The sequence below is a fragment of the Carcharhinus amblyrhynchos genome, chromosome 30 (genome assembly GCF_965287045.1).
Source record: "Carcharhinus amblyrhynchos chromosome 30, sCarAmb.v2.hapA, whole genome shotgun sequence".
Lineage (NCBI taxonomy): Eukaryota > Metazoa > Chordata > Chondrichthyes > Carcharhiniformes > Carcharhinidae > Carcharhinus > Carcharhinus amblyrhynchos.
Window position 1 is genome coordinate 8,131,843 of NC_137353.1, and position 24,744 is coordinate 8,156,586.

Consider the following 24,744-nt stretch of genomic DNA (forward strand, 5'->3'; position numbering starts at 1 on the left):
TAAGAAAATGTGAACATGTTTCACTGTAACAGGAAGAATAGAAAAGCAGGAAACTATACAAATGGAGAAAGATTGAAAAACTGGGTACGGGTTGAGTATCCTTTACCAAAACCCTCAAGGCCGATTGTGTTTTGGATTTCAGATCATCTTGGATAACACATAGAGGCCTAGGCCTCCTCACATTACAGTGGACAAAGTCTAAGCTAGCTATTGCCTGAAGTAAATGGCTAGAAAATGTACAACTGACTAATAAATACAGCTGAGGTTCATGTCGGCTCAGATCACAGACCTCCCATGCTGAAAATAGATAAGATTTTAAAAAATGCATTTTTTTTTGCTATGTTCAATTTTCGAGTTTACGGAATGGAATTCCAGATGGACTGGTAGAGGTAAAAATCTTGGAACCATTTAAGAGCAAAATGGATGGTCCACTGAGGACATTTTGTGTTCTTTCTGGATGAATGAACTAAGATGAACCAAATGGTTTTCCTCATCCATAATTACTTTGTGAATTGATAATCTTATTTTCATGCCGCCTTGATTCCTTCTATGTCTGTTTATATTTGTTCCGAAGAAGTTCTTAGATTTAGATTATCTCTGTTCTAAACCACGTTCTACAAGGATAAATCATACTTCTTGTTGAATTATAATTATATTTAAATGCTCTTTTTTAGGCTAAGCTTCCCGAATTGAAACCTCTTCCCTTGTCCACGGGTGAGATGGTGACTGAACATGAAGAACTGGTTTGGACACCAGGTGTCAATGATTGTGATCTTCTGATGTATCTGAGAGCAGCCAGGTAAGAACATGCCAATAGTCTGACCCATTCAGTCATTACTGTCAAAGTTTCCAGATGCTTTGATGCCTTTTTTAAATGTATGTGAGGAAAATATAAATATTTGATAATTAGATTTTGATTAAATATGGATTGAACAGTTGGTTCATCAAATTTTGCACTTTCAAAAAGCTGTTTTTTCGTACCACTGCAGTTTTGGGGCACGTCTCTTTCCCCCCCGAATCTCTCCCCTACCTTGTAGAACATTGCAGAAGCAGGCCATTCAACCCATCGAGTCTGTACCGACTGCAATTCCCCCCATGCCCTATTCCCAGAACCCCATGCATTAACCCTGCTAGTTCCTTTCTGACACTAGCGTCAATTTAGCATGGCCAATCCACCTAACCCACACATCTTTGGACTATGGGAGGAAATCTGAGCATCCAGAGGAAACACACGCAGACATGGGAAGAATTCGCAAACTCCACACAGACAGTGACTCAAGGCTAGAATTGAACCCGGGACTCTGGCGCAGTGAGTCAGCAGTGTTAACCACTGTGCCGCCATGCCACTGAAGTATTTCATCAACAGAAAATGAGCAGGCAAAGTGGTCTTGACATCAGTCCATGTCCATCTGCAACTAAACACACGAAAGGCATCAGTCAGTGAATTACATTCAACACTCTGCAGAACTGGACTGTTTCCATCTTGCAGAATAAAGGAGAATTTGCCCCATTGTACAGAATTAGTGGATAACCGTAAAGCTGGATCAATCTACCAATTGTGTCACAATTGATAGACTGATCCAGCTTTATGGTTATGTTTACATAAGCAGGAAGTAGCGTTTACAGTGGGAATTATAAGTGATAAATGCACTCCAAAAAAGGCCAAACGTTTGGTCATCTGAATCTGAACTAGACAGGCTTGGGGGGGAGGGGGAGTTGGTATCTTTAGAGAAAGCTATTTTGGCACAACAGGGCTTATTTGGCAAATAACAGTTCAACATGGAACTGAATAACACAGATGGGAAGGTTCCGACTCGAGCCCTGTTCTGTACTGCGTTTGCTGATCTGTTAGGCGGATACTTAGGGAGCTACAGTTAGCTTCAGGATCCCTGGGCCTGGGAGGAAGAGGAGTCTTGTGTTTGATCTCTATTCATTGACCCTTGAGGTGACACAATCCAGGTAAAATAATCTACTGATGCTTTCTTTTTAATTAACACATGGGGCAGTTAGACTTAATGCTCATGCAGTTTGTACCACTTATGGTTCTTGAAGAGCATTAGTACAGTTGAATTTGATTCTTCAGCAGGGGAGTGAGAAAGAAACAAAATTATAAGGCAATTCCACATACAATGATTCCAAATCTCGGATGGATGGTTAGGCACCAAGTGGATCCCAGCACTTACCCGTAGAGCGAAGTGATGAAACAAAATAAAATTGACTCAGTTAAGATTCTTACTGGGCATTTAACAATGGCATTAATGGAGACTTGGCAATTTGTGCCCTGCCGATACCATGGCCAGAATTTTCCAGCTGTTCACACCTGTGGAGTTCTCTGGCCCTGCTGCAGTGAACGGCGATATGGCTGAACGCCAGATTTTTCCGACCTTGCTTGCAGCAGTGTCGGGGTGTGAACGGCCGGAAAAGTCTGGCGCTTGTGTCCGGAATGGTCTCAAATTTTGCAGTCTGAAAAGAAAGGAGAAAGATTGGGGGCAGGATTTTCCAGCTGCACATGCCCCAACACCAGGGGTCTCTGGACCTTTGCGTGGGCGTGACGGGAAAATTCCACTGATGTACTATAGTTCGATTAGAAGCAGCTTGAAATATAAAGCCACTTGTGTTGCTTCTTGTCATTGTTTTGCTTTCAAAATTAGTCCCTACTCAGTTGGGTAATTATAGTAGTGAAGGTACTGAGGAATTTAAAATACTTAACTTCTGCATAATGCTGTATTGAGTTTGTGAGTTTTCCACAGCTGTGTAAGAAATTGTTCTTTCAGTTATATTGATAAAATGCTGTTGCCAAATTACTCCGATGCTGACTAATTGTGAAATGGAAAACTTTCCCTGATATAATTTTTAGTTGCCTCGTGGAGCGTCGTGCCTTAGTTGCCTTGGCCCAAACTCTCAAATATCTTCCCAGTAGCTCCTCACTCATTATCTTTGGTTTCCCCTTTAAAGCGCTCCTTAAAACCTACTTGTTTGAGCATGTTTTTGTCCATCTGACATAATATATCCTTATGTGGCTCAATGTCACTGTGCTTTGTTCCTGTGAATTGTCTTGAGATGCTTTATTATGTTAAAAGTGCTATATAGTTATAGGCAGCTGGCTTTATATCGATCTGGTAGAATTTAACCCACAGTAAGCTGAAAATTAGAACAACTGTTAAATGTGTCAGAAAATTTTTGCAGCATTTGGAATGTATTTATTTCCTATTTTGGTGATTGTTTTGCATTCAGAATAAATGTATTTCCTGCAGGAGTATGGCTGCCTTTGCAGGGATGTGTGATGGTGGATCTACAGAAGATGGCTGTCTTGCAGCATCTCGTGATGACACTACAGTAAATGCATTAAATACTGTAAGTTTCCTATGTGTTGGACATTTTACTGTGTTGCAGGAGTGATTAGCACTCTCAATTCTGGGTCGTAGTTTTAATTCTTGTCGGAAACAATGATCTAATTTATTAGCAAATATGTTATAAAATTGAAATGGTGCTACTTCAGACCTTTGCATTTGCTTCTACTAAAAAATGCATACAGAGCTTTTAACCTGTTCAGTTCAATATAAATATAATTGAACGCCCATAAAAATAGAAAGTTGAGTGACTGGATTTTTGTCCTGGTTATTTTTGAATATTGTACCAGTGCTTTATGAAGCTGTTGCATCTTAAACAAAATTGTACATCAATGTAATATGAGTGTTGTTGAAAGCTTTGCTACTTAAAGGTTTAAATATTGGCATTAAAATTGGACAGTTTAATAGCATTGATGGCCACCTATTTGAGATCAGGACTTAGATGGTTATGCCTTCCAGTACAAGGTGGGAGGTCATGGAAGTTAAGTACAGAATAAAATGTTGAATCTGGATTTTAAAGAACATGGAAAATATAGGCCATTTAACGACCCGACCACTTAATTTTTGTTATACCACAACAGACATTAAAACCATAAACCACCAGTAATATAGTTTTTTTTAATAAACACCTCTAACTATTGATAGCAATGCTGCTACTGCATTTCTGTGTAGGCACTATGATATACATTGCTAATTCATCCAAAGTTATGGAAGTATGATGAAAACTTCATCAATTTCACTGCAGCACACTGTATAAATCAAAGCTGGCAGTTCAGCACTGCAATGTTTTATTTATGTAATGGCAGACTGCGGCAGAAAGCAATGGGATTTAATGTTAATTGTGAGGGATAGCTATGAGGGACAGAAAATGAGAAATGTCATTCAGCTGCATTTTGAAATATAATAAACGTATTCTCCCAATTGCGATTTATGTGACAAAAATTCAAACTGCTGTAATTGGAGAAGATACATTGGATCAATTCATTTATATTTAGCTGGAGTTCTTGGTGAATAGGGTTTGCTGGCGAGGGAAAAAGAAAGATAATGGATACTTTCGGATTATCGCTGATTACATTTGAACCCAGAGTCCCAACACAAGCATGAAAATTGTATCATGTTAAAACTGTTACATTTTTATGGACGATTCATTCCTTGAACATATATATATAAAAAACTTACTCCCTACTTATTAAGCTCGTTCTCTTACCCTGATGAAAATCGTCACTCGGTTAGATTTTAAGGTTCCATAATGAAATGGGCAGCAACTGCTGACCTGGCCAAAAATACTCGCATCTTAAAAAAAAATGCACCTTTATTCATCATTAATTTATAAATTCCTTTTTTCCCCTAAATGAATGTCGCTGCCAGAGTGCAAACTCTCCAAATTTTTTTTTCACTGTGCAATGGAAACTGAATTATATTGCCTCCTTCAGTCTAAGTGTGCGCAAAATGTATACCATTGTTGTACATCAAAGGCTGGAAGGATCGGTGTGTCATTCCAGTGACTGCCTACTCAGGAAATTCTTAATCTCAGTTTTTCTGTCAAGTGTCGCGTAGCGGTACATAATTTTCACAGGGAGGAGAGAGAGAGAGAGAGTGAAAGAAAATTATACTGCAGTCTACTCTGGCTGAAGAGGGAATTGGCAGGGAGTGTACTGTCAATTGGGAAAGATGCAGGGGCAAAAATGTAACAGGGAAAATTAAATTGAAAATATGAGTGCAAGTATACGGTATTGAGAAAATCCAATTCTGGTTGTTTTAATAATCTGAAGATAGGCCACATTAGAGATGGCTTTGACTGTAAAAGAAAAAGTGCAAGCTTTAATGAGCTCAATCTCTGTCTTAAGTGGTGGCTTTATTGCATTTGCATTGACTTCTAGTTTTCTCTATTTAAACTTCTACTTGGCTCTAATCTGTCAGGTACTAAAATCTGTTCTGTACGTGTCTGACAACAGTTCTTGTTTCATTGCCCTACATCGATCCATTTCCAGGCTTACTTTTCTGTCAAAAGGCGAATGCTTTCCACCACTAAACCTTCTCAAATCCACTGTGACTTTTGTGTTTACGCTTGCTTCTTTTTTAAAGTCAGTTTTTTAAATATCACTGCACATAACATTTATGTCTGAAAAAGCCTTTCAAATTCAGTCTTTAACACTTGTTCATGCACTGGGTGGTGCTACACTGTGTGCTCATTAAAAGAAGGAAGATGCAAGTAATTTATAAGTCCTTGGCATTCTTAGCAATAAAAACTTTATCATAAACTTGCAGAGTAATGAAAGGCTTGGAAAAATTGGGCAGAGAAATGTTTCCATTGGGAAGAAAGACTGAAATCCGAGGGCACTGACTCAAAGTAAAGGGACGAACCTTTACTACTGAGATGAAGAGGAATTTCTTCAGCCAAATAGTGATGAATCTGTGGAATTCATTGCCACAGAAGATTGTCGAGCATATCTGAGACAGAGATAGGTTGCTGACTGGTAAAGGGATCAAAAGTTATGGGGAAAAAGTGGGAGAATGGGGTTAGGAAACAAATATCAGACATGATTGAACAGTGGAGCAGACTCAATGAGCCAAATGACCTAATTCTGCTCCTATGGCTTATGGCCTTATAAAGGCAATTTCCTGCTCGTCTTGTTCAGGCATAAAAATATTTATAGTGTCTGTTGTTCACAAGTTATACGGTAACTTGGTCTGCACTGTAAATAAAACTGAGCTGCACAGGCTGCCAGTATTTCCCATACATTCCATACGTATGCTTTTTTTTTTGCAGAGTAGTTTGAAATTGAATTCAAATGTAATTTTCATCATTGCTGATTATGTCTCTAGGGCGAACAGTGCAGTGTTGACCAATGAACCTCTGGAAAGACTAAGTGGTTCTTGAACTTCGTATGGATGCACATAATAAAAATGCAGAAGCTGAATTCTTCAGTTTCTTGTTTAAAAAAATGTTATTTAAAAAATGGACAGGTTCTGTCATCACTTTGGAGGAAAATGTATTTTCTTTTTAAGTCACGTGCCTCTTTCCTTAGACAAAAAGACATTCATGTAGCCTGTATTCAATATTCTGCTAGCTGAAATGAGTTTAAGAATTGTATGGCTATGCCTTTCTTTCCCCTTTGGAGGTGGGTCTTGCCGTATCTCAAAGCTTTTTTGAGGCAGAAAGGCTGAAATCGAGAACTTCTGCTGTCACAAAGTGTTTGTTTTCAGTTTAGTTTGCTAAATCCAGACCCTGTGTGCCGTTGACACTGATGTCAGGATTTTACTGCCTTGCCTGCCTGAGGCTTGTAAGATCACGCCTGTAGCCAATGGAGAATGCTGTTCTGCGAGCCTCGCCTGCCCCGGAATCGGGCGGGATCTTAAGAGCCTCAGGTGGGCAAGGTGGTAAAATGCTGGCTTGAGCAAATCAATCGTATTAAAGGATCTTTTAAAAAAATCATAGGTGGAATTTTCTGGCAGTTCCTGCCAGCGGTTTCTGGTTGGCCTTGCTGCGGTGAACGGAGATTTGGCGGAGCACCAAATTCTCCATCCTCACTTGCAGCAGCGGTGAGGCATGAACAGCTGGAAAATTCTGGCCCATATCTTTGTATATTCAAATATTCATCCTTAGACTTTACTCTGGTTCATTATAAACCAGAAGCAAATTGGCAGCAGAGGCTACGATGTTGAAGAAACTGCAGCTCTTATTTTGAGTTTGTAGCTGTGTTATGCTGTGGTTCATAGGAGCTTTCTTCCTCTTTTTGCTGTGATATTTATTTTATATAATAAATATATTACATTATATTTAGTAGATAACCCCGTAAATTAGCCACAAATAGGAACAATTAAATGAGAATAAATGTTTGATATTTTAAGAATTTTTTTAACTAATCAGCATTCTACAATTTGAAGTTTATTTATTATTAATGTCAAAAATAGGCTTACATTAACACTGCAATGAAGTTAGTGTGAAAATCCCCTAGCCACCATACTCCGGCACCTCTTTGACTACACTGAGAGGAGAATTTAGCATGACCAATCCACCTAACATGCACATCTTTTGGACTATGAAAAGAAACCAGAGCACCCGGAGGAAACCTGCACAGACACAGGACAAACATACAGACTCCGCACAGACAGTGACCCAAGTCGGGAATCGAACCTGGGTCCTTGGCACTGTGAGGCAGCAGTGCTAATCACTGTGCCAGTTCTAGCCACCATGCGTATCTCAACAATTTAATGTTGAACTGGAGAATTGGCTTCAAGTCACAGAGTACTTCTAAACAGTTGCCTTGAGCAGAAGAAGTGGTAGTCAGTGTTATTTTCTTAGTCCTGGGTAGCATGTGATTCAAGGAAACCAGGACTCAGGTTGAGGAGAAGAAATAAGATCTATGTCTTTAAAAATTAATTCTTACCCAATGAGCCTATTTGTCAGATTCCAGTTTGAAGAATAGTTTGGCATGAATATGTTGAATAAAAAGTAAAATTTTCTTTCAAGATTTTCCTTTCTTTCTGAGGGCCATAGTTGAAATTTTCCAATAAGATGCTCACCTGTTCAGAATTGTGCTGCTTTAATTTACCAAGAAAAGCCTGCAAACCAAGACATGTTTTCCGATGACACATCCCTTCTTTGCCCTGTATTAGACCCCTTGCTATGTCATCAAATGGCAGATTGGTTGGGGATGAAGAGGCACATTTAATGCACCCTTCCATGAATGGCTGCCTGCTTAGATCTTGCAGATGACTCTGTCCCAGAAAATTGTAATAGAAATAGCAACCGTTCAGATGGCTGCATTCCACCATATTCTCACTAGTGGAGTGGGGCTTCTGTAATTTCCAGCCCTGGATGTTAACTCTGTTCATCTAAACATCCTTAGGAAAATAAGGAAATGTTAAATACTCCTTCTCCTATTTTTTATGGTGTGGCAGTTGTTTTTGTCCAGGCAAATGGTGCTTGTTGACTGTCCTGACTTGAGCACTGTAGACATTAGAAAAGCTTTGGGAGATCATCAGATTAGCCACTTACTGCAAGCATCTACTCTGCTATTCAGCTTTAACATAATATGGCTGTCCTAGTTAAACTTCTGTTTACTGTTAGCCTAAGGTGGCTTACACAATAATCGTTCTGTTGAAGGTTAGGTGTGCTACTGAGCTTTCTCTTGTTGAAAGTGATCAGTACCTGGCAGTTAGATGGTGTGAACAATGCTTACCACCTACTAACCTCAGAATTCCTGACATTGGTCAGCATGTGCTGGGGCAGCATGGTAGCACAGTGGTCAGCACTGCTGCCTCACAGCACCAGGGATCCGGGTTCGATTCCCAGCTTGGATCACTGTCTGTGTGGAGTTTGCAAGTCCTCCCCGTGCCTGAGTAGGTTTCCTCTGGGTGCTCCAGTTTCGTCCCACAGTCCAGAGATGTGCAAGTTAGGTTGATTGGCCGTGCTAAATTGCCCCTTAGTGTCAGGGAACTAGCTATGGTAAATGCATGGAGTTATGGGGATAGGACCTGGGTGAGATTGTGATTGATGCAGACTCGTTGGGGCGAATGGCCACCTTCTGTACTATAGGGATCCTATGATAATCTATGAGCTATTCCATTATTGAAAGAGTTGGGAAAGGATCTTAGCACTATGAAATTGCAAGCACCACTCTTAACCAAGTGACAAATGCAACTTAATTGATGAGCTGAAAATGGTTGGACTATGAACATTTTCCTGAGTGCAATAATGCACTCAAACAACCAATAACCGTCTTCTATGGCATCAGTCACTGGAGGGTATTCTGTTTGACCCTCTATTGACTTCTCTTTTGCTCAGGCTCCTTGGTGTCACACTCAGTGCAATGATGCCTTGATGTTCTGGAGAGTGACTCCCACCTGTCCCTGGCATTCTTCCTTTACTTGCATCCAAGCTAATTCAAAGTCGCAATAGATTCCAGAACCAAGTGGTTCTGGTATAATAAAAGTAAAATATTGCGGATGCTGGAATCTGAAACAGAAAATTCTGCAAAATCTCAGCAGATCTGACAGCATCTGTGGAGAAAGGATAGAAGTCATGATGTGGATATGCTGGCGTTGGACTGGGGTGAACACAGTAAAAAGTCTGAAGAAGAGATGAACCTCAAAAGCTTGTGAGTTTACTATCAAATAAATCGGTTGGACTTAAACCTGGTGTTGTCAGACTTTTTACTGAGAAAGGATAGAGCCAATGTTTCGTGTCTGGATGACTCTTCACCAGTTCTGAAGAAGGATCATCCAGATTCAGTGTTGGCTCTATTCTCTTTCTCCACAGATGCTGTCCAACCTGTTGAGATTTTCCAGCATTTCCTGTCTTGGTTCTGATGCAATGTCTACTGATAGTTCTGATGATCGCTCATTTTATCTCTCACTTTACTGATTGCCCACAGATTTATTCCACATTTTTGGAAATCAGCAACAGCCAGAGTTGAGTTAAATGTATAATTAAGCCCCTTCCAAGTCCAACACAATGGTGCCAACGGTGCATCTTGTCAAGCAAAGCCCAGGTGTTTTGGGATAGAGTGGGGTGGAGGAAGAGAAAGAAAAAGTATAGACTCAGATGTTTTTGTACTGTTGCCAGTAGAAAGTTTCAGAATGGAACTTGTTGAAGTCTGGCTGCAAATTTCTTTGCCCCCATCCTCTAGACCATGATTGGTACATATGATGAGGCAAACAAGAGTGAGGAGCGAAGGCAAAGCTTGATTTCATTACTGTCTAAAATGCTATGTTGGTGCCAATAGAAATTCTTCAGTTGGTTTCTATAGTTTGCACATGTTGCATTAACATTATATAAATTAAATCCAGATTGAAAACAGACCACTTTTTTGATAGAATTCTGAACTGTTCAGGATTTTAGAGGGTTCTTCTGAAGCCAGAGCTCAAAAGTTTTGTGCTCCACATTTAATTTCCTTGGCACGTTGCAGACTGTGGTTGTTTTTGATTAAGTAGTACCTACAGGAAAGGTCACTTATAAACTGCTATATCGTACAACGATGTGAGGGTAGAAAAAACACACGTTTTTGCATACTTGGAAAATAATTGTGTGGTCGATGGTTCCACGGGTGCCAGCAGTCACCTCATTCTTGAAACGGGTCTAGGTAATGAATATGTGGTTTCCTACTTCTACAGGTCACGGGGCAGAGTATACCATCCAGCTTTTTCTGCTATTCAGTCTATCTGTGTGATAGCTCCAGGACCTTCAACAACCTTGCTTTAAAAAAAAACTCAATTTTGGGGTTGAAATTTTCAACTGACTTATCCTTCCAGCTTTTTGGGCGGAGAGAGTTGCAGATTTCTAATACCCTTTAGGAATTAAGGGTTATGGTGATGGGTGGGTAAGTGGAGCTGAGTCTATGAAAATAACAGCCATGATCTTATTGAATGATCTTATTAGATGTATGGGCAAGGTTTTTACGTGGAGGATGGTGGGTGCCTGGAATTTGCTGCCGAGGGAGATAGTGGAAGCAGATACGATAGTGACTTCTAAGGGGCATCTGGACAAATGCATGAATAGGATGGGAATAGAGGGATACGGTACCCAGTAGGGTAAGGGATTTTAGTTCAGTCTGGCAACGTGGTCGGTGCAGGCTTGGAGGACCAAGTTCTTTGAATAGCGGAGCAGGATGGAGGGGCCAGACGCCCTACTCTTGCTTCTAGTTCTTACGTTCTTTATATGAAGAAGTCTTTTCTGACGATCACCCTCGACTGGTCCAGCTCAATTGGCACAGCCTACGGTTTTACAAAGCAGTTACTTTGGGAGAGGGATTCTACACAAGCAAATGGAGGAACGGCAAACCATAACTTAAATGGCAAAAGACTAGATAATGGCAGAAGGTGTCACATTAATGAATAATATCAACTGGATATATACACTTTGCAGCAGACCTCAATGGATTGCAATTTGAGGTGGAACCAAATCTGATTATTAGTCTCTCTCACTCACTCTTCACTCTGCCTTCCACTTCAACCTTCCTTTTCCATTCACATGATGGCCATATGTAGCAATCTGTCTAGCGCTAACTGCAGTCTCACAACACCAGGTTAAAGTCCAACAAGTTTATTTGATAGTAAACCCACTAGTTTTCGGGGTTTGCCCCTTCATCAGGTGAGTGGCGAGTTCTGGTCACAAACAGAGCATGTAGAGCCTTTTATATGCAGTTAGTGGAGTTTAAATTCAACTGATAAATCTGGAATATAAAACAGAGGCGATGGCCTAGTGGTTAACACTAGACTATTCATCCAAAATCTTAGCTAAATGTTCTGGGGACCTAGGTTCGAATCCTGCCACAGCAGATGGTGGAATCTGAATTCAGTAAAAATATCTGGAATTGAGAATCTGCTGATGACCATGAAACCATTGTCAAATGCCGGGAAAAAAAACATCTGGTTCACTAATGCCGTTTCGGGAAGGAAATCTGCTTTCTTTACCTGGTCTGGCCTACGTGTGACTCCAGAGCCACACGTTGACTCTCAATTGTCCTCCAGGGCAGTTAGAAATAGCAATAAATACTGGCCCAGCCAGCAACGCCCATGTCCCACGAATGAATTAAGAAAAAAATCAGTAATGGTGACCATGACAATTATCTATTGTTTTAAAAACCTGCCTGTGTAAGTAATGTCTTTTTGGGAGAAAAATCTGCTTTCCTCACCTGTTCAAGGTCAAATGAGCAGGAGCTACGTGCCATACTTGCTAGCGATGCCGATATCCCATAAATGGAAAGAAAGAAAAGAAAATTAACATTAACTTTTAAATGTTAGTATTTGTACAAAGAAGGTCCCTTCGGCCCTCCAAACCTGTGCCGATCATGATGCTGTAACTGAACTAAAAGCCCAGAGATGTGAGGATTAGGTAGATTGGCCATGCTAAATTGTCCCTTAGTGTCAGGGGGTGCTAGTTGGGTAAATGCATGGGGTTATGGGGATTGGGCCTAGGTGGGATTGTGGTTGGTGCAGGCTCGATGGGCTAAATGGCCTCCTGCACTGTAGGACTCTATGAAAAATCTTTCTCCCCTTACTCGGCTTGTATCCCTTCATTCCCTCCCTTTTGATGTGCTCATACAGATGTCTCTTAAATGTTGCTAATGTGCCTGCTTCCACCACCACTTATGGCAGCTTGTTCCAGGCAGCTACCATTCTCTGCATGAAAAGCTTCCAAAACATAGCTCCCTTAAACTTCCTCCTCCCCCCACCTTACCTTGAACCTCTGCCCCCTTGAAAAATGCCTCTGACTATCCGTCCTGTCTGTGTTGCTCATAATTTTGTGGAAAAAAACTATGTAATAACCCATTTAATGGTTTTGGCTGAAAGCTGTGTGAAAACTGGATGTTTAGTGGTTTTAAGTTATGTATTGGTTCATGATAACCGTCAGCATTTTTTCATCTTATTTCAAGTTTTTCAGTGCATTGTTATGATCCCCATGAACACCGATCTCTTTTGAAGAAAAATTAGAACTTCAGTTAATGGCTGAAGGAATGACAAGTAAAGAATTCACATTTTAAAACTCTTCCTGCAACAAATAATTAAAAACAACACTTGACTAAACATCATTTCTTTTTGTAGGCAATTTATGCTTTAAGCCACAGAAGAAAATTCCTACTTAACACAACTGACAGTTTCTTGCTATGGTTAATGGTTACGCTGCCCTTTAATCTTCTAACAACCAGTCTAAAATTGCTCTCAACTCCCGATGACTTGTTTTTTACTTTACTGGCTGTGCAGTTTCCAATCGTAGAACTGCCTTTCCCTATGAGTGTTACTCTGTCGGTCCCTTTGTCTAGCTCCAAGCTAGGCAAGTCTTCTAGCTTTCTTTAATCCTCATGAACTCAACCTTCAGTCCCACCACATGCTCTCACCTGCATTCTGCATTGTGAACAATAGTCATAATTTTCTCTGCCTCAGATGCATGCCTGACTGCTTCTGTCCTTTCCTGTCTACCTCGCTGATGGCTGCAGGCAAAACCTAAAATCATTTTTTCTGTTATTTTTATGATATTATAGGGAAGCCTGTAACCTGATTTTGAAATGGTTTCCTCTTATTATCTTCCCCATGGCAACATAAGACACTTGGTTTCTAAATAGAAATGTTAGCTTGTTATCATTTATCCCAACTCCCTTCTCATCTTAAAAGTATATGGATAATGTTCAAACCACTGTTTACAACTCAATACCAATAACACTTTTCTCGTACTTGAGAGACTCCAGGGTATACTAACGGTATACACTGAGACTGTGGCCATAGTGTAAATATCTTGTACCACTTTCTTAGTGAAATAATTTGAGCCCTTTGAACAATCAAACCACCCAGGCAGAGTCCAGAACAGGTCATATGATCCTATTCAGTCGTCCCAAATTTAAAGCTACAGGCTCAAAATGTAATCTAAATATAAATCAAAAGTTACAGTCCTAAAACACCTTACGAACCTCTCAATGTAACAACTGCAAGCAACTGAGAATATTGACAGAGCTACAAAATTACTCTAGGGCTAAAGTAAAGAACAAATTAGAGAGAAGAGCGAATGAATGCCATTTAGTGGAAACATGAGAGGATGATAAAGCAGCTTGCCAGCCAGAGCCAGGACTAGAGGAGGCACTTGTCTCTTTTCAAGTTTGTATCTAAACACCCACTCAGGTCTTCATATTGCAGCACAGAGCTTTGGTTCCAAGGCTTGTATCGATTGCTTTGCACATGTGAGTCCAGAATTTGTTGTCCTTGGCTGCAGAAAAAGTATTTCTTTCCTTGTGATTTTTTTTTGTCCTATGCATTTTTTTCTTGTCTTCCTTGGGCTTTGTGTGGCTAGCTATAGCGCGAAGCAAAATATCCCAAGGGTAGCTGTGTGTAAAGTTTGTGGTAAAACATGCAATAATGTTCTAGAGAAAGACATTGCAACCATTATAATGCCAGATGCTTGACTGAATATAGACTGAAAGGGAAATTTATTTTGTCAGATTAGCTACTGTAGCAAATTTGAAAATCTGCTCTGTCTCTGAAGACATTTTTATATTGGTACTCAAAAGGCATAACTCCCAATTAGAAGAGCAAGTCTGCTGCTTTGCTTGTCCCAGTTAAGTCAATTTTGTCAACTTTAGTGAATTGCAACAGATTGAAGCCCTGATGTACAGTGAAAATATGTTTTTCCAACAGGCCAATCATAAAAGAACTCCCAGCAAGTGAGCTAACATGAAAGTTCTGAGATAATCTGGGTTAAAGTTACCAATACTAAAATATAATAAGCCATACTGCAGCAGAACTCTTGATTTCTAGGGAATATTGAGGAAGTAAACAAGAGAGCATTGTTACTGTAATGTTAAGTTATAATTTAGACATAGCTGAGAAGGACATTCTTATACACCATAATGAATACACAATAGAACTTGTATCACTTTGTTGTTTTTTAGTTAATACTGTGACGATACTGTGCCTTTAAGAAATGTATTTTCTGTCATGTTTGGTGTAATGGATATGTTAAGATTCAACTCTTAAATGGTGCCGCTTTGCCTGCTCCAGGCAGCTCACCTGATGAGAATGCAGAAGAACAACAAATCGAAAGAAATTTGAGTGAGAGGAATTATTTGATAAGAATACCAGATTGAAGGAAGAGGGAGGAGTGTGTGCCATGTTAACATGTAAAATGGTATTTTAATAAGAAAGGAAAGCAGAATCAGAATGTGTTAGTCATTAGAAAACAGAGTGAAGCAACCAACTCAGATGATTCTAAATTTGACATTTTGCAAATTAGTTTGGATAGTGAGTAAGTAATCAGAAATTGGGGTATAATTTTGAGTTAGCTTCTGGAGAAAAATCAAAATGACTGAAAAGAGTTATTACAATCTCATGGCGATGTTTGTAGGAATAAACTGGGAAGCATTAACATAGTTATGCATGAGGTGGATGTAGAAAATGCTGTTCCAATTGAGCAATATTTGTATATTGACTTAATCCACTTAAGTTGGCACAGGTTCAGAAGAAAAAGCTGATGTTTGTCCTGTCTGAGATGCAGCACCTCGGTCAAATATTATGAAGGGCTGTTTTCTTTTATTATTTGTACATGGGATGTGGACATCACTGGCTGGGCCAGCATTTATTGCCCATCCTTCAGGGCATTTAAGAGTCAGTCATATTGCTGTGCGTCTGGAGTCACACGTAAGCCAAATCAGGTAAGGGCAACAGATCTCCTTCCCTACAGGGCATTAGTGAAGCAGTTTTTTTTTTAACAGCAATGGAAAATGGTTTCATTGTGGGCTTAAATTCCAGAGTTTTATTGAATTCAAATTTCACCGTCTGCCATGGTGGGATTTGAACCCAATGCCCAGAGCATTACTTGGGTCTCTAGATTACTAGTCCAGTGACAATACCACTACGTCACCACCTCCCCTTATTAGCTACTTCCTTCCCAGCTGGAAGTAGTGTTTGGGACACTGGATGGTGTGAAGGGAGGAGGCAACAAGGCAAGTGTTGCATCTGTTGATTGACAGAGGCAGTCATGTGAATGCATTGAGTGAAGCTTGCAGGAAAACAACCTAGTTCTCTTTTATTTATTTTTAAACAGTCAGCTTCTGCTTGGTCCTGAAAGAAGCTCTGGTTCTCGCGCTCTGGTCCTCATGCGATCATCCACACGCTTGCTGTCACTCTTGGGCTTTTGCACTGGCTCTCGGGTTCTCACGCCCCCGCTCTTTGCTGCGCATGGGCGCGCACTCTGGAGGGTGCTATTTGTGAGTGTCAGAAGAGAAGTGTCTCCTTAACAGAGAGAGACACCTCTCAAAAAGTTCGAGGACTGTTAACACATACGAGCACGTAAGCTTGTGATTTTGCTAACCGATCTTGAAGATGGGTTTTAAGCCTCAATGAGGAATATTGCATGAATTGCAGTGGATAGAGATTGGTCAGCAATTAAGAATTGTATCTTGTTATTTAAGTATTTCAGTTGTTAAATGTTAAGCTAATTCATTTGTTAGAGTTGAACTATATTGTTAAATAAAGTTTTTTTTTATAAAAGTCTCCTATTGTGTCAATAGAATCGCATCTGGCGTGAAACATCTTATCCTCTCACTAATGCCAAAATAAAGAAACTGTTGGGGTCTATTTGGGCTTCATAACAAACTCTTGGATTTCTAAAGCTTAAAGTTTATTTATCAGTGTCACAAGTAGGCTTATATTAACACAGCAGTGAAGTTATTGTGAAAATCCCCTAGTCACTACACCCCAGCGCCTGTTCAGGTACAGAAGAAGAATTTAGCATGGCCAACGGACCTAAACGCGTTTTTCATTCTTTAAAAAAGTATACGTTTATGTATTAGACACAAGTAAGGCTTACATTAACACTGCAATGAAGTTACTGTGAAATTCCCCTGGTCGCCACATTCTGGCACCTGTCTGGGCACATGCATCGAACCAGCACGTCTTTCAGACTGGAGCACCCGAAGGAAACCCACACAGACACGGGGAGTATGTGCAAACTCCGTACACACAGTGACCAAACCGGGAGTCAACCTGGGTCCCTGGCACTATGAGGCAGCAGTGCTAACCACTGTGCCACCGTGCTACCCTTCTACTTTGGTATCCTAACAATGGCCTATTATTTATGTAGAACTTATTCAATATTCTCCCTTCTGCTCCAAATTGCAATGACTCACAACGTGTACAGTAGTTTATTGGATACAGGGGTTCCCTACTATATTTTGAGCATCAACATTCTTAAGTTATCCCTTATCTATCCTCACTAACTTGAAATGGAAGATGTGCATCTATTTTGATTGACTAGAATCTGGCATGAAAGCTTTGGGTACAATGCCGTGTGAGCATTAATGGAAAAAAGTAATATTGCTGTATTGCTCATATTGATGCTACAGTGAGTGTATCATTAAATTTCTGATAATGTGGGCACAATAAAAGGTAATAAAATTGTATTAATAGTATTCACAAAGCTGTTGGAAAAATGCTGACCCAAGTTCTGTTTTGTGCCATGCTGGTGAAAAATGTAACTGTAGGATGATCTATGAAGCTGGAAGTGTAATGGCTGTAATCACAAATGATGCATCGGTGGTTTTGTTATGACTGCAGCCATGCAGTGCCACTCGAAGAAGGTCACAATGGAAAAGGAGGCATGCAAATGAAGTTATAAATTACAATTGAAGAACAATATTTTGATGTGTTGGATGGGGACTGTCAGAGCAGCAAGATGTAATTCATGAGTTCATTATAGCACGAAGGTGCTTGACAGCTGAGCCATGCCAAAAGGAAAATTTATTCTTCGTTTTGTGCTGACAGGAAATGGCAGATCATATGAGCAGTTTGTGCAGACGCAATGAGACCTTACAATGAAATTGTGTTGCTCTGACAGTCCTGCCAACCCTTGTTATTTACGCTTTCAACTAAAGATTTTCAATTGAATGGAAAAAGGAACAAATTAATCTCTCTCTTTGTCCGTGTGTTTGTGTGTGTCTGTATGTGTGGCTCTCCATGTGTGTATGTATATATCTCTATCTCAGTGTGTTTCATTCTCTGTGTGTGTATCTCTCTATTTCTCTCGCTGTGTGTGTGTGTGTGTGTGTGTGTGTGTGTATTTGGAGGGGGGGTGGTCCTGTGTGTCTGTCTGTCTCGCTCGCTCTCCCTGTGTCTCTGTCTCCCTGTGTCTCTGTCTCCCTGTGTCTCTGTCTCCCTGTGTCTCTGTCTCCCTGTGTCTCTGTCTCCCTTGCTCCCTCTGTGTCTCTGTCTCCCTCTGTGTCTCTGTCTCCCTCTGTGTCTCTGTTCTCTGTCTGTCTGTCTCTCTTTCTCCCCCCCCCCCCTCTGTGTGTGTGTGTGTGTGTGTGTGTGTGTGTGTGTGTGTCTGTGTCTCTCTCCCTCTCTCTGTCTCACTTTGTGTGTGTGTGTGTCTCTCTCTGTGTGTGTGTGTCTCTCTCTCTGTGTGTGTGTCTCTCTCTGTGTGTGTGTCTCTCTCTGTGTGTCTCTCTGTGTGTGTGTGTGTCTCTCTGTGTGTGTGTGTGTCTCTCTGTGTGTGTGTGTGTCTCTCTGTGTGTGTGTGTGTCTCTCTGTGTGTGTGTGTCTCTCTGTGTGTCTCTCTCTCTCTGTGTGTCTCTCTCTCTCTGTGTGTCTCTCTCTCTCTCTGTGTCTCTCTCTCTCTCTGTGTCTCTCTCTGTGTCTCTCGTGCATATGTCCCTCTGTCTTGTGCATGTGTGTGTGTCTCTCTCTCACTCTGTGTGTGTGTGTGTGTGTGTGTGTGTGTGTGTGTGTGTGTGTGTGTGTGCACGCGCGTGTATATGTATGTCTCTCTCGCTCTCTGTCCATGTGTATGTGCCTCACCCCTGCATGTCTATGGGCATATGTCCCCACCCTTGTGTGGGTGTGTGTGTGTCCCTGTGTGCGTGGATGGGTCCCCCCCCTCCGTGTGTGTGGATGTGTGTCCCCCCTTTGTGGGTGGGTGGGTGTGTGTGTGTGTGTGTCCCTGTGTGTGTGCAGGTGTGTTTTCCACCTCCCCACCCCCGTGTGGGTGTGTGTCCTCCTTGGGTGGGTGTATGTGTCCCCCTGGGGATGTGTGTGTGTGTGTGTGTGTCCCTGTGTGTGTGCAGGTTTTCCACCTCCCCACCCCCGTGTGAGTGTGTGTCTCCCCTGTGTGGGTGCCCCCCCCCCCCCGCCCCCGTGTGTGTGTGTGTGTCCCAGTGTGTGTGTCTCCTTTGTGGGTTTGTGTGTCCCCCTGTGTGTTTGTGGGTTTGTGTGTCCCCCTGTGTGTGTGTGGGTTTGTGTGTCCCCCTGTGTGTGTGTGGGTTTGTGTGTCCCCCTGTGTGTGTGTGGGTTTGTGTGTCCCCCTGTGTGTGTGTGGGTTTGTGTGCCCCCCGTGTGTGTGGGTTTGTGTGCCCCCCCGTGTGTGTGGGTTTGTGTGCCCCCCGTGTGTGTGGGTTTGTGTGCCTCCCTGTTTGTGTAGGTTTGTGTGCCCCCCTGTTTGTGTGGGTTTGTGTGTCCCCCTGTTTGGGTGGGTGGGTTTGTGTGTCCCCGTGTGTTTGTGTGTGTGTGTCCACTTTGTGTGTGGGTTTGTGTGTCCCCCTGTGTTTGTGTGTGGGTTTGTGTGTCCCCCCCATGTGTGTGTGTTTGTGTGTCCCCCTGTTTGTGTGTGTGTGGGTATGTGTCCCCCTTTGTGTGTGGGTGTGGGTTTGTGTGGCCCCCGTGTGTGTGCGTGGGTTTGTGTGGCCCCCTGTGTGTGTGTATGGATGTGTGTCCCCCCCGTCCCCCCTCGTGTGTGTATGGATGTGTGTGTGTGTGTGTCCCCGCCCTCCCCCCGTGTGTGTATGGATGTGTGTCCCCCCTGTGTGTGTGTATGGATGTGTGTCCCCCCTGTCCCCCCTCGTGTGTGTATGGATGTGTGTGTGTGTCCCCGCCCTCCCCCCCGTGTGTGTATGGATGTGTGTCCCCCCTGTGTGTGCATGGATGTGTGTGCCCCCTGTGTATGGGTGTGTGTCCCCACCATGTGTATGCATGTGTATGTCCTCCCTGTGTGCATGTGGGTGTGTGTCTGCTCCCCCACTCCGTGTGGGTGTGCCCCTGTGTGGGTGTGGGGTCTATGTCCAGTGGGTAGGTGTGTGTGTGTCTCCCACTGCCCATGGTGGGGTGGGGGGGGGGGGGGGGGGGGGGCTGTGTGTGTGTGTTCAAAATATCACCCATTAAAAGTCTGCTCAACTGAGTGGAAGCTTTAATCTGAACTCATATAACATTGTGTATTGATTTCTGTGCAGCGGTTATGAATATATTATGTAAACATTGAAAACGTGTTGAAAAAAACTGGTGCCAACAACCCCCTACCTACTGCCCCAATTCCGGCTCTGCCATTTTAAATTAAACAGTTGCACATGTTGGCATCATGATCAGATCGATGGACTTGCCTTGTTGAGGTATAGTACCCATCTGTTGCGTCTCTGTATCAGACCTTATTGTCAACAAAATTAAATGGCCAGCACTCGATGAGTATTGATGAGTGTTCGCATTCCTTTCGTGGTTCGTGTTCAGCAGAGAATTTGGACTTATTGGACTGACAGCCATCCAATCTAACATTGGTGGACCATGAATTCTTAATATAAGGCAACAAGGAATTGATCCGGTGCCGTTGTAGAAATCATTTCATTTTCATTGTTGCGTTTTGTTATTATGATGTTTGCGTCAATGCTGTTGTGATTTTTGGATTAGTATAGAATTAAACTTGGGAACGATGTTACAAGGGCTGGATTTCTCAGTGGTAACAATGGTGAGACGATCAGTACTGGGAGTCTATGCGTACGTAGAATGATGTCCAAAAGTTGCCGTCAGTGATTGTACATTTCTCCTGAGGCTGTGGTTTTGAGCTCCCCACAGAGTACAATTAATGAACAATCTATGAAATGACAAGAACTTCCAGTATAACACTGTTATCCATGCTATAAAAATAGTTGAAAAGGTTTGCCTTTTAACTACATACTAACTTCATGATTACTGCTGAACACCTTCATTGGCCCTGAAAAACTAGTTTTATATTTGTTGAATATTGAATTTCAACATTATGGTTTTAAAAATCCATATTTTAAAAAAAAGGCCTGGATTTTGCTGTTGGTTTTTGCCATCATTAACTCCACTAAGACTAGTCTAAGTTTATTTATTAGTGTCACAACTAGGCTTACATTAACACTGCAGTGAAATTACTGTGAAAATCCCCTAGTCGCCACGCTCCGGCACCCGTTCAGGTACATTGAGGAAGAATTTAGCGTGGCCAATGCACCTAACCAGCACGTCTTTCGGACTGTGGGAGGAAAGTGAAGCACCCAGGAAGACATGGGGAGAACATGCAAGCTCTACACAAACAGTGACCCAAGCCAGGAATCGAACCCGGGACCCTGGCACTATGAGGCAGCAGTGTTAACCACTGTGCCACCATGTTGCCGAAACTGCCAGCAAGTTCAGGAGTCTACGCATGAACAAAGTAATGTGAAAATCTAAAAGTTACTGTCAGTGAGCCTATGCTTCTTCAGAGGTTACACTGTAGAGGTTCCAACATATTGCAGTTTCTATTACTGTAGTGATTTGATGAAAACATCTAGAACATAGAACATTACAGCGCAGTACAGGCCCTTCAGCCTTTGATGTTGCGCCGACCAGTAGAACCAATCTAATGACCCTCTAACCTAAACTATTCCAATGTTATCCATATGCCTATCCACTGACCATTTGAACGCCCTTAAATCTGTGTTTCTTGTTTTGTTGTAGAGATCCTTGAAAAAATTAATCCTTGAAGAGTGACGTACAACTAGATTTTAATTTCATACTTACTGCTAAACACACTCACTGGTCCTGAAAATGTTTGCATTTATAGAATGTCCGATATGTCCATTGTGATTAAAGAAATATTCTACGTATTTTAAAAATATTTTTAAAATTATACCTTCTAACTTAACCAAATCAAAATTATTTGATTCACAAACTGAAGTTGGAAATGATAGGTTGAGAGATTCAGGTTTTAACTTCCTGGGTTGCTGTGTATGAATGCTTCAATGTAATTGATTCCTTGCCTGATGCTACAGGGCAATTTATCCTCCTGACATGGTACCAGATTTAAACTGCTGTCGGTAGAGGGGGGAAACACAACACAGATCGCGAGATCCTTGTAGCCAGCTTTCTTTGAGGCCAGCAGCAAGCACTGTTGCTTCGTCAGTGACTGCATAATCTGGGCCCAGTGATTTTTGCGGAGTGAAAATTTTGCACCCAGTAAAACAATGGAAACTGTTATGTTTTCGGAGAGATAATGGAGCTTGCTGACTGTTTTTTTTCTCTTGCCTAAATAAACTGGATTTAGTTATAATCTTTTTTGTCTTTCCCATTTATCACATTTCTCTTGAGTGGTGACTCTTGGGTAAGGTGTCAGCAAGCTGCCAGTGTTCACCATGTCATTTTTCAGGTATGAGCTTAGATGGTATTGGCAAGTTGTTAGAGCAGAGCCATACCCAAACTCCCCTCACTTAAAGAAAAACAGCAGCATCCTTGGCTAATTTTACTGTTTAATTATTCAGTAACACAGTGGTCAGCACTGCTGCCTCACAATGCCAGGGACCCTGGGTTCAGTTCCGGCCTGGGGTCACTGTCGGTGTGGAGTCTGCACGTTCTCTCTGTGTCGGCCTGGGTTTCCTCTGGATACTCTGATTTCCTTCCACAGTCTAAAATATGCAGGTCAGGTTGATTGGCGGTGCTCAATTGCCCTCTAGTGTTCCAAGACATGTAGGGTAAGGGGGATTAGCGGGATAAATGCATGAGGTTACACGGATATGGTGTGGATGAGATGCTCCGTCAGGGCGTCAGTACAGACTCGATGGGCTGGTGCACTGCAGGGATTCTGCAATTCAACTGTTGCACCTTATTGCTGTTCAGACTGATATCAGCTGTTGTAACTCCAACCAATATTCAAATCTGGAGTATTGTCATTTGTGTGGATTTTTATTAATTTTTTTATTGCTACAAAAATTACTTGCAGAAAAAATTGCCATTTTTGGCATTACTTCTCTTTGAATATAGACGCATCTATTTGGGCTCTAATTGTGTTCAGATGTATAATCTACAGTTCATGTTTGAAAGATGTGTGGAAAGGGAGAGATGGATTTTTTAATGAAACAAATGAAAAGCCATTCCAGACACAGTAATGAAACCTGTAATTGTTTTGTAAAGGAAGTGAACAAATATTTGCAAAAGGAAAAAAAGAATTGTAGGTCTTTAGCGCCTTTCATGACCACCAGCTGATTCAAAGCACTTTACAGCCATTGAGATGCTGTTGAAGTGCAGGCACTGATATGACATGGGAAATCCAGCAGCCAATTTGCATGTAGCAAATTCCCACTAACAGAACTGGTAATGACTAGTTTGTCTGTTTTAGTGATGTTGATTGCTGTACCTGCATGCTAACTTTTTTGTGATTCATGTACCAGGACACCCAGATCCCTCTGTACCTCAGTGTTCTGCAATCTCTTTCCATTTCAATAATATGCTGCTTTTCTATTCTTCCTGTCAAAGTGGACAAGTTCTCATTTTCCCAAATTATACTTCATCTGCTAAATGTTTGCCCATGAGTGGACTCCTATTATATAGCGTTCTACATTTTTGTCCCATCTTGGAAATAAGTTTTCATGAACAGATGGGATAAGTGTTGATGTTTTAAAATTAGAGAGCAAAACATTTACAGTTGATGATAAAGTTGAGATATGTCTTATTACATATGGATTTCTGTTACTTTTTTTTATTCCAGGCCATTGGCACAAAAATATTGGTGTGTTGGAAGAATATTATTTAATTTGCATTATTTACATGCCGTTCTGATTAGAGCAAGTTTGTATTGGAGACGTAACCATTGCTTGCTTTATTTAATTGTTGTTTCGGTGTGTTTCTAAGTGTCTCATGGTATTGTTTCCATTTCTTCCATCCCTTTAGTTACACGAGAGCAGTTACGACGCTGGAAAGGCCTTGCAGCGACTTGTAAAGAAGCCCGTGCCCAAATTAATCGAGAAGTGTTGGTCCGAAGATGAAATGGTAAACAAAACTTCTCTACTTTGTAAAACAAGCGAAGGAAACTTTGATGCTTTTTTTAAAAAAAGCAATTGTTGCTTAAAAAACAATTTTTGGGACTGAGAATGAGATCCTTGTCTTAAGCGCAATATAACTTGTTGAAAAATTGATCTAGAACAAAATACAAAAGAAACACATTCTGCATGAGTTTTAATAACTACCTTGAAAAAGTGAAGAGTGGGATGGTTAAGAAATTAATGCCACAATCTACTTTTTATGTTCGTATGAAGTTTTTCTTAACAATGCATGTTTCCTATTGCCCCATTCATAAGATTGAAGCTCATATCATTCCAGTGGTTTTGTCTCTGTAATTTGCAAGGATTTTTAGAGGAAAAATTTTGCTTTTACGAAGAGAAAATTAATATAAATATTTCTTTCTATATAATAGGTTGGCAGTTCCTAAGATGCCTCAGCTCAGCCAGAGAGTTATTAAGCCATATAAACAATTTTAATTTCAGTCCTAAATTTGCCATTAGGTCATTTGAATTGGTGTCCTCCCTTGTCATACCATCATGGTTTTAAGTTGAAATACTTCGCCTGATTTAGTTTCTCCATAGAGCTCTTGATGCCTTTCTTTTCCTCGACCTATTCACCACCATGCGTACGAGAAATTCTAAGCATATACCATTATAATGTGATTCATGTATGCTGCTGAATGACTACACGTGACAATTTCAGAAATGTTTTACATATGCGAGTGCACCAGGCCTTATCATATTGCAGCCACTTGAAATCTTCTGGACAGCTGCATCCTGTTTACAAGGCAGATTTGCACCTGGTAGGCTAAATCTTGCCAGCGATGGTGCAGAATGCGCTGTTCCTATCTCAGAGGAGGACTTGAGTAACA

General features: G+C 41.3%; 1 protein-coding gene across 7 annotated transcripts in view; it reads left to right on the forward strand.

The window, feature by feature from the left end:
* rerea (arginine-glutamic acid dipeptide (RE) repeats a) overlaps positions 1 to 24,744 on the forward strand; it is a 529,737-nt gene that overhangs the window by 346,305 nt on the left and 158,688 nt on the right. For all 7 annotated transcript variants that reach the window (XM_080215241.1, XM_080215245.1, XM_080215246.1 and 4 more), the window contains 3 exons: positions 675 to 799; positions 3,255 to 3,354; positions 23,763 to 23,861. In XM_080215241.1, coding sequence (XP_080071367.1) covers positions 675 to 799; positions 3,255 to 3,354; positions 23,763 to 23,861 — 324 coding nt within the window. The remainder of the gene's footprint in view (positions 1 to 674; positions 800 to 3,254; positions 3,355 to 23,762; positions 23,862 to 24,744) is intronic.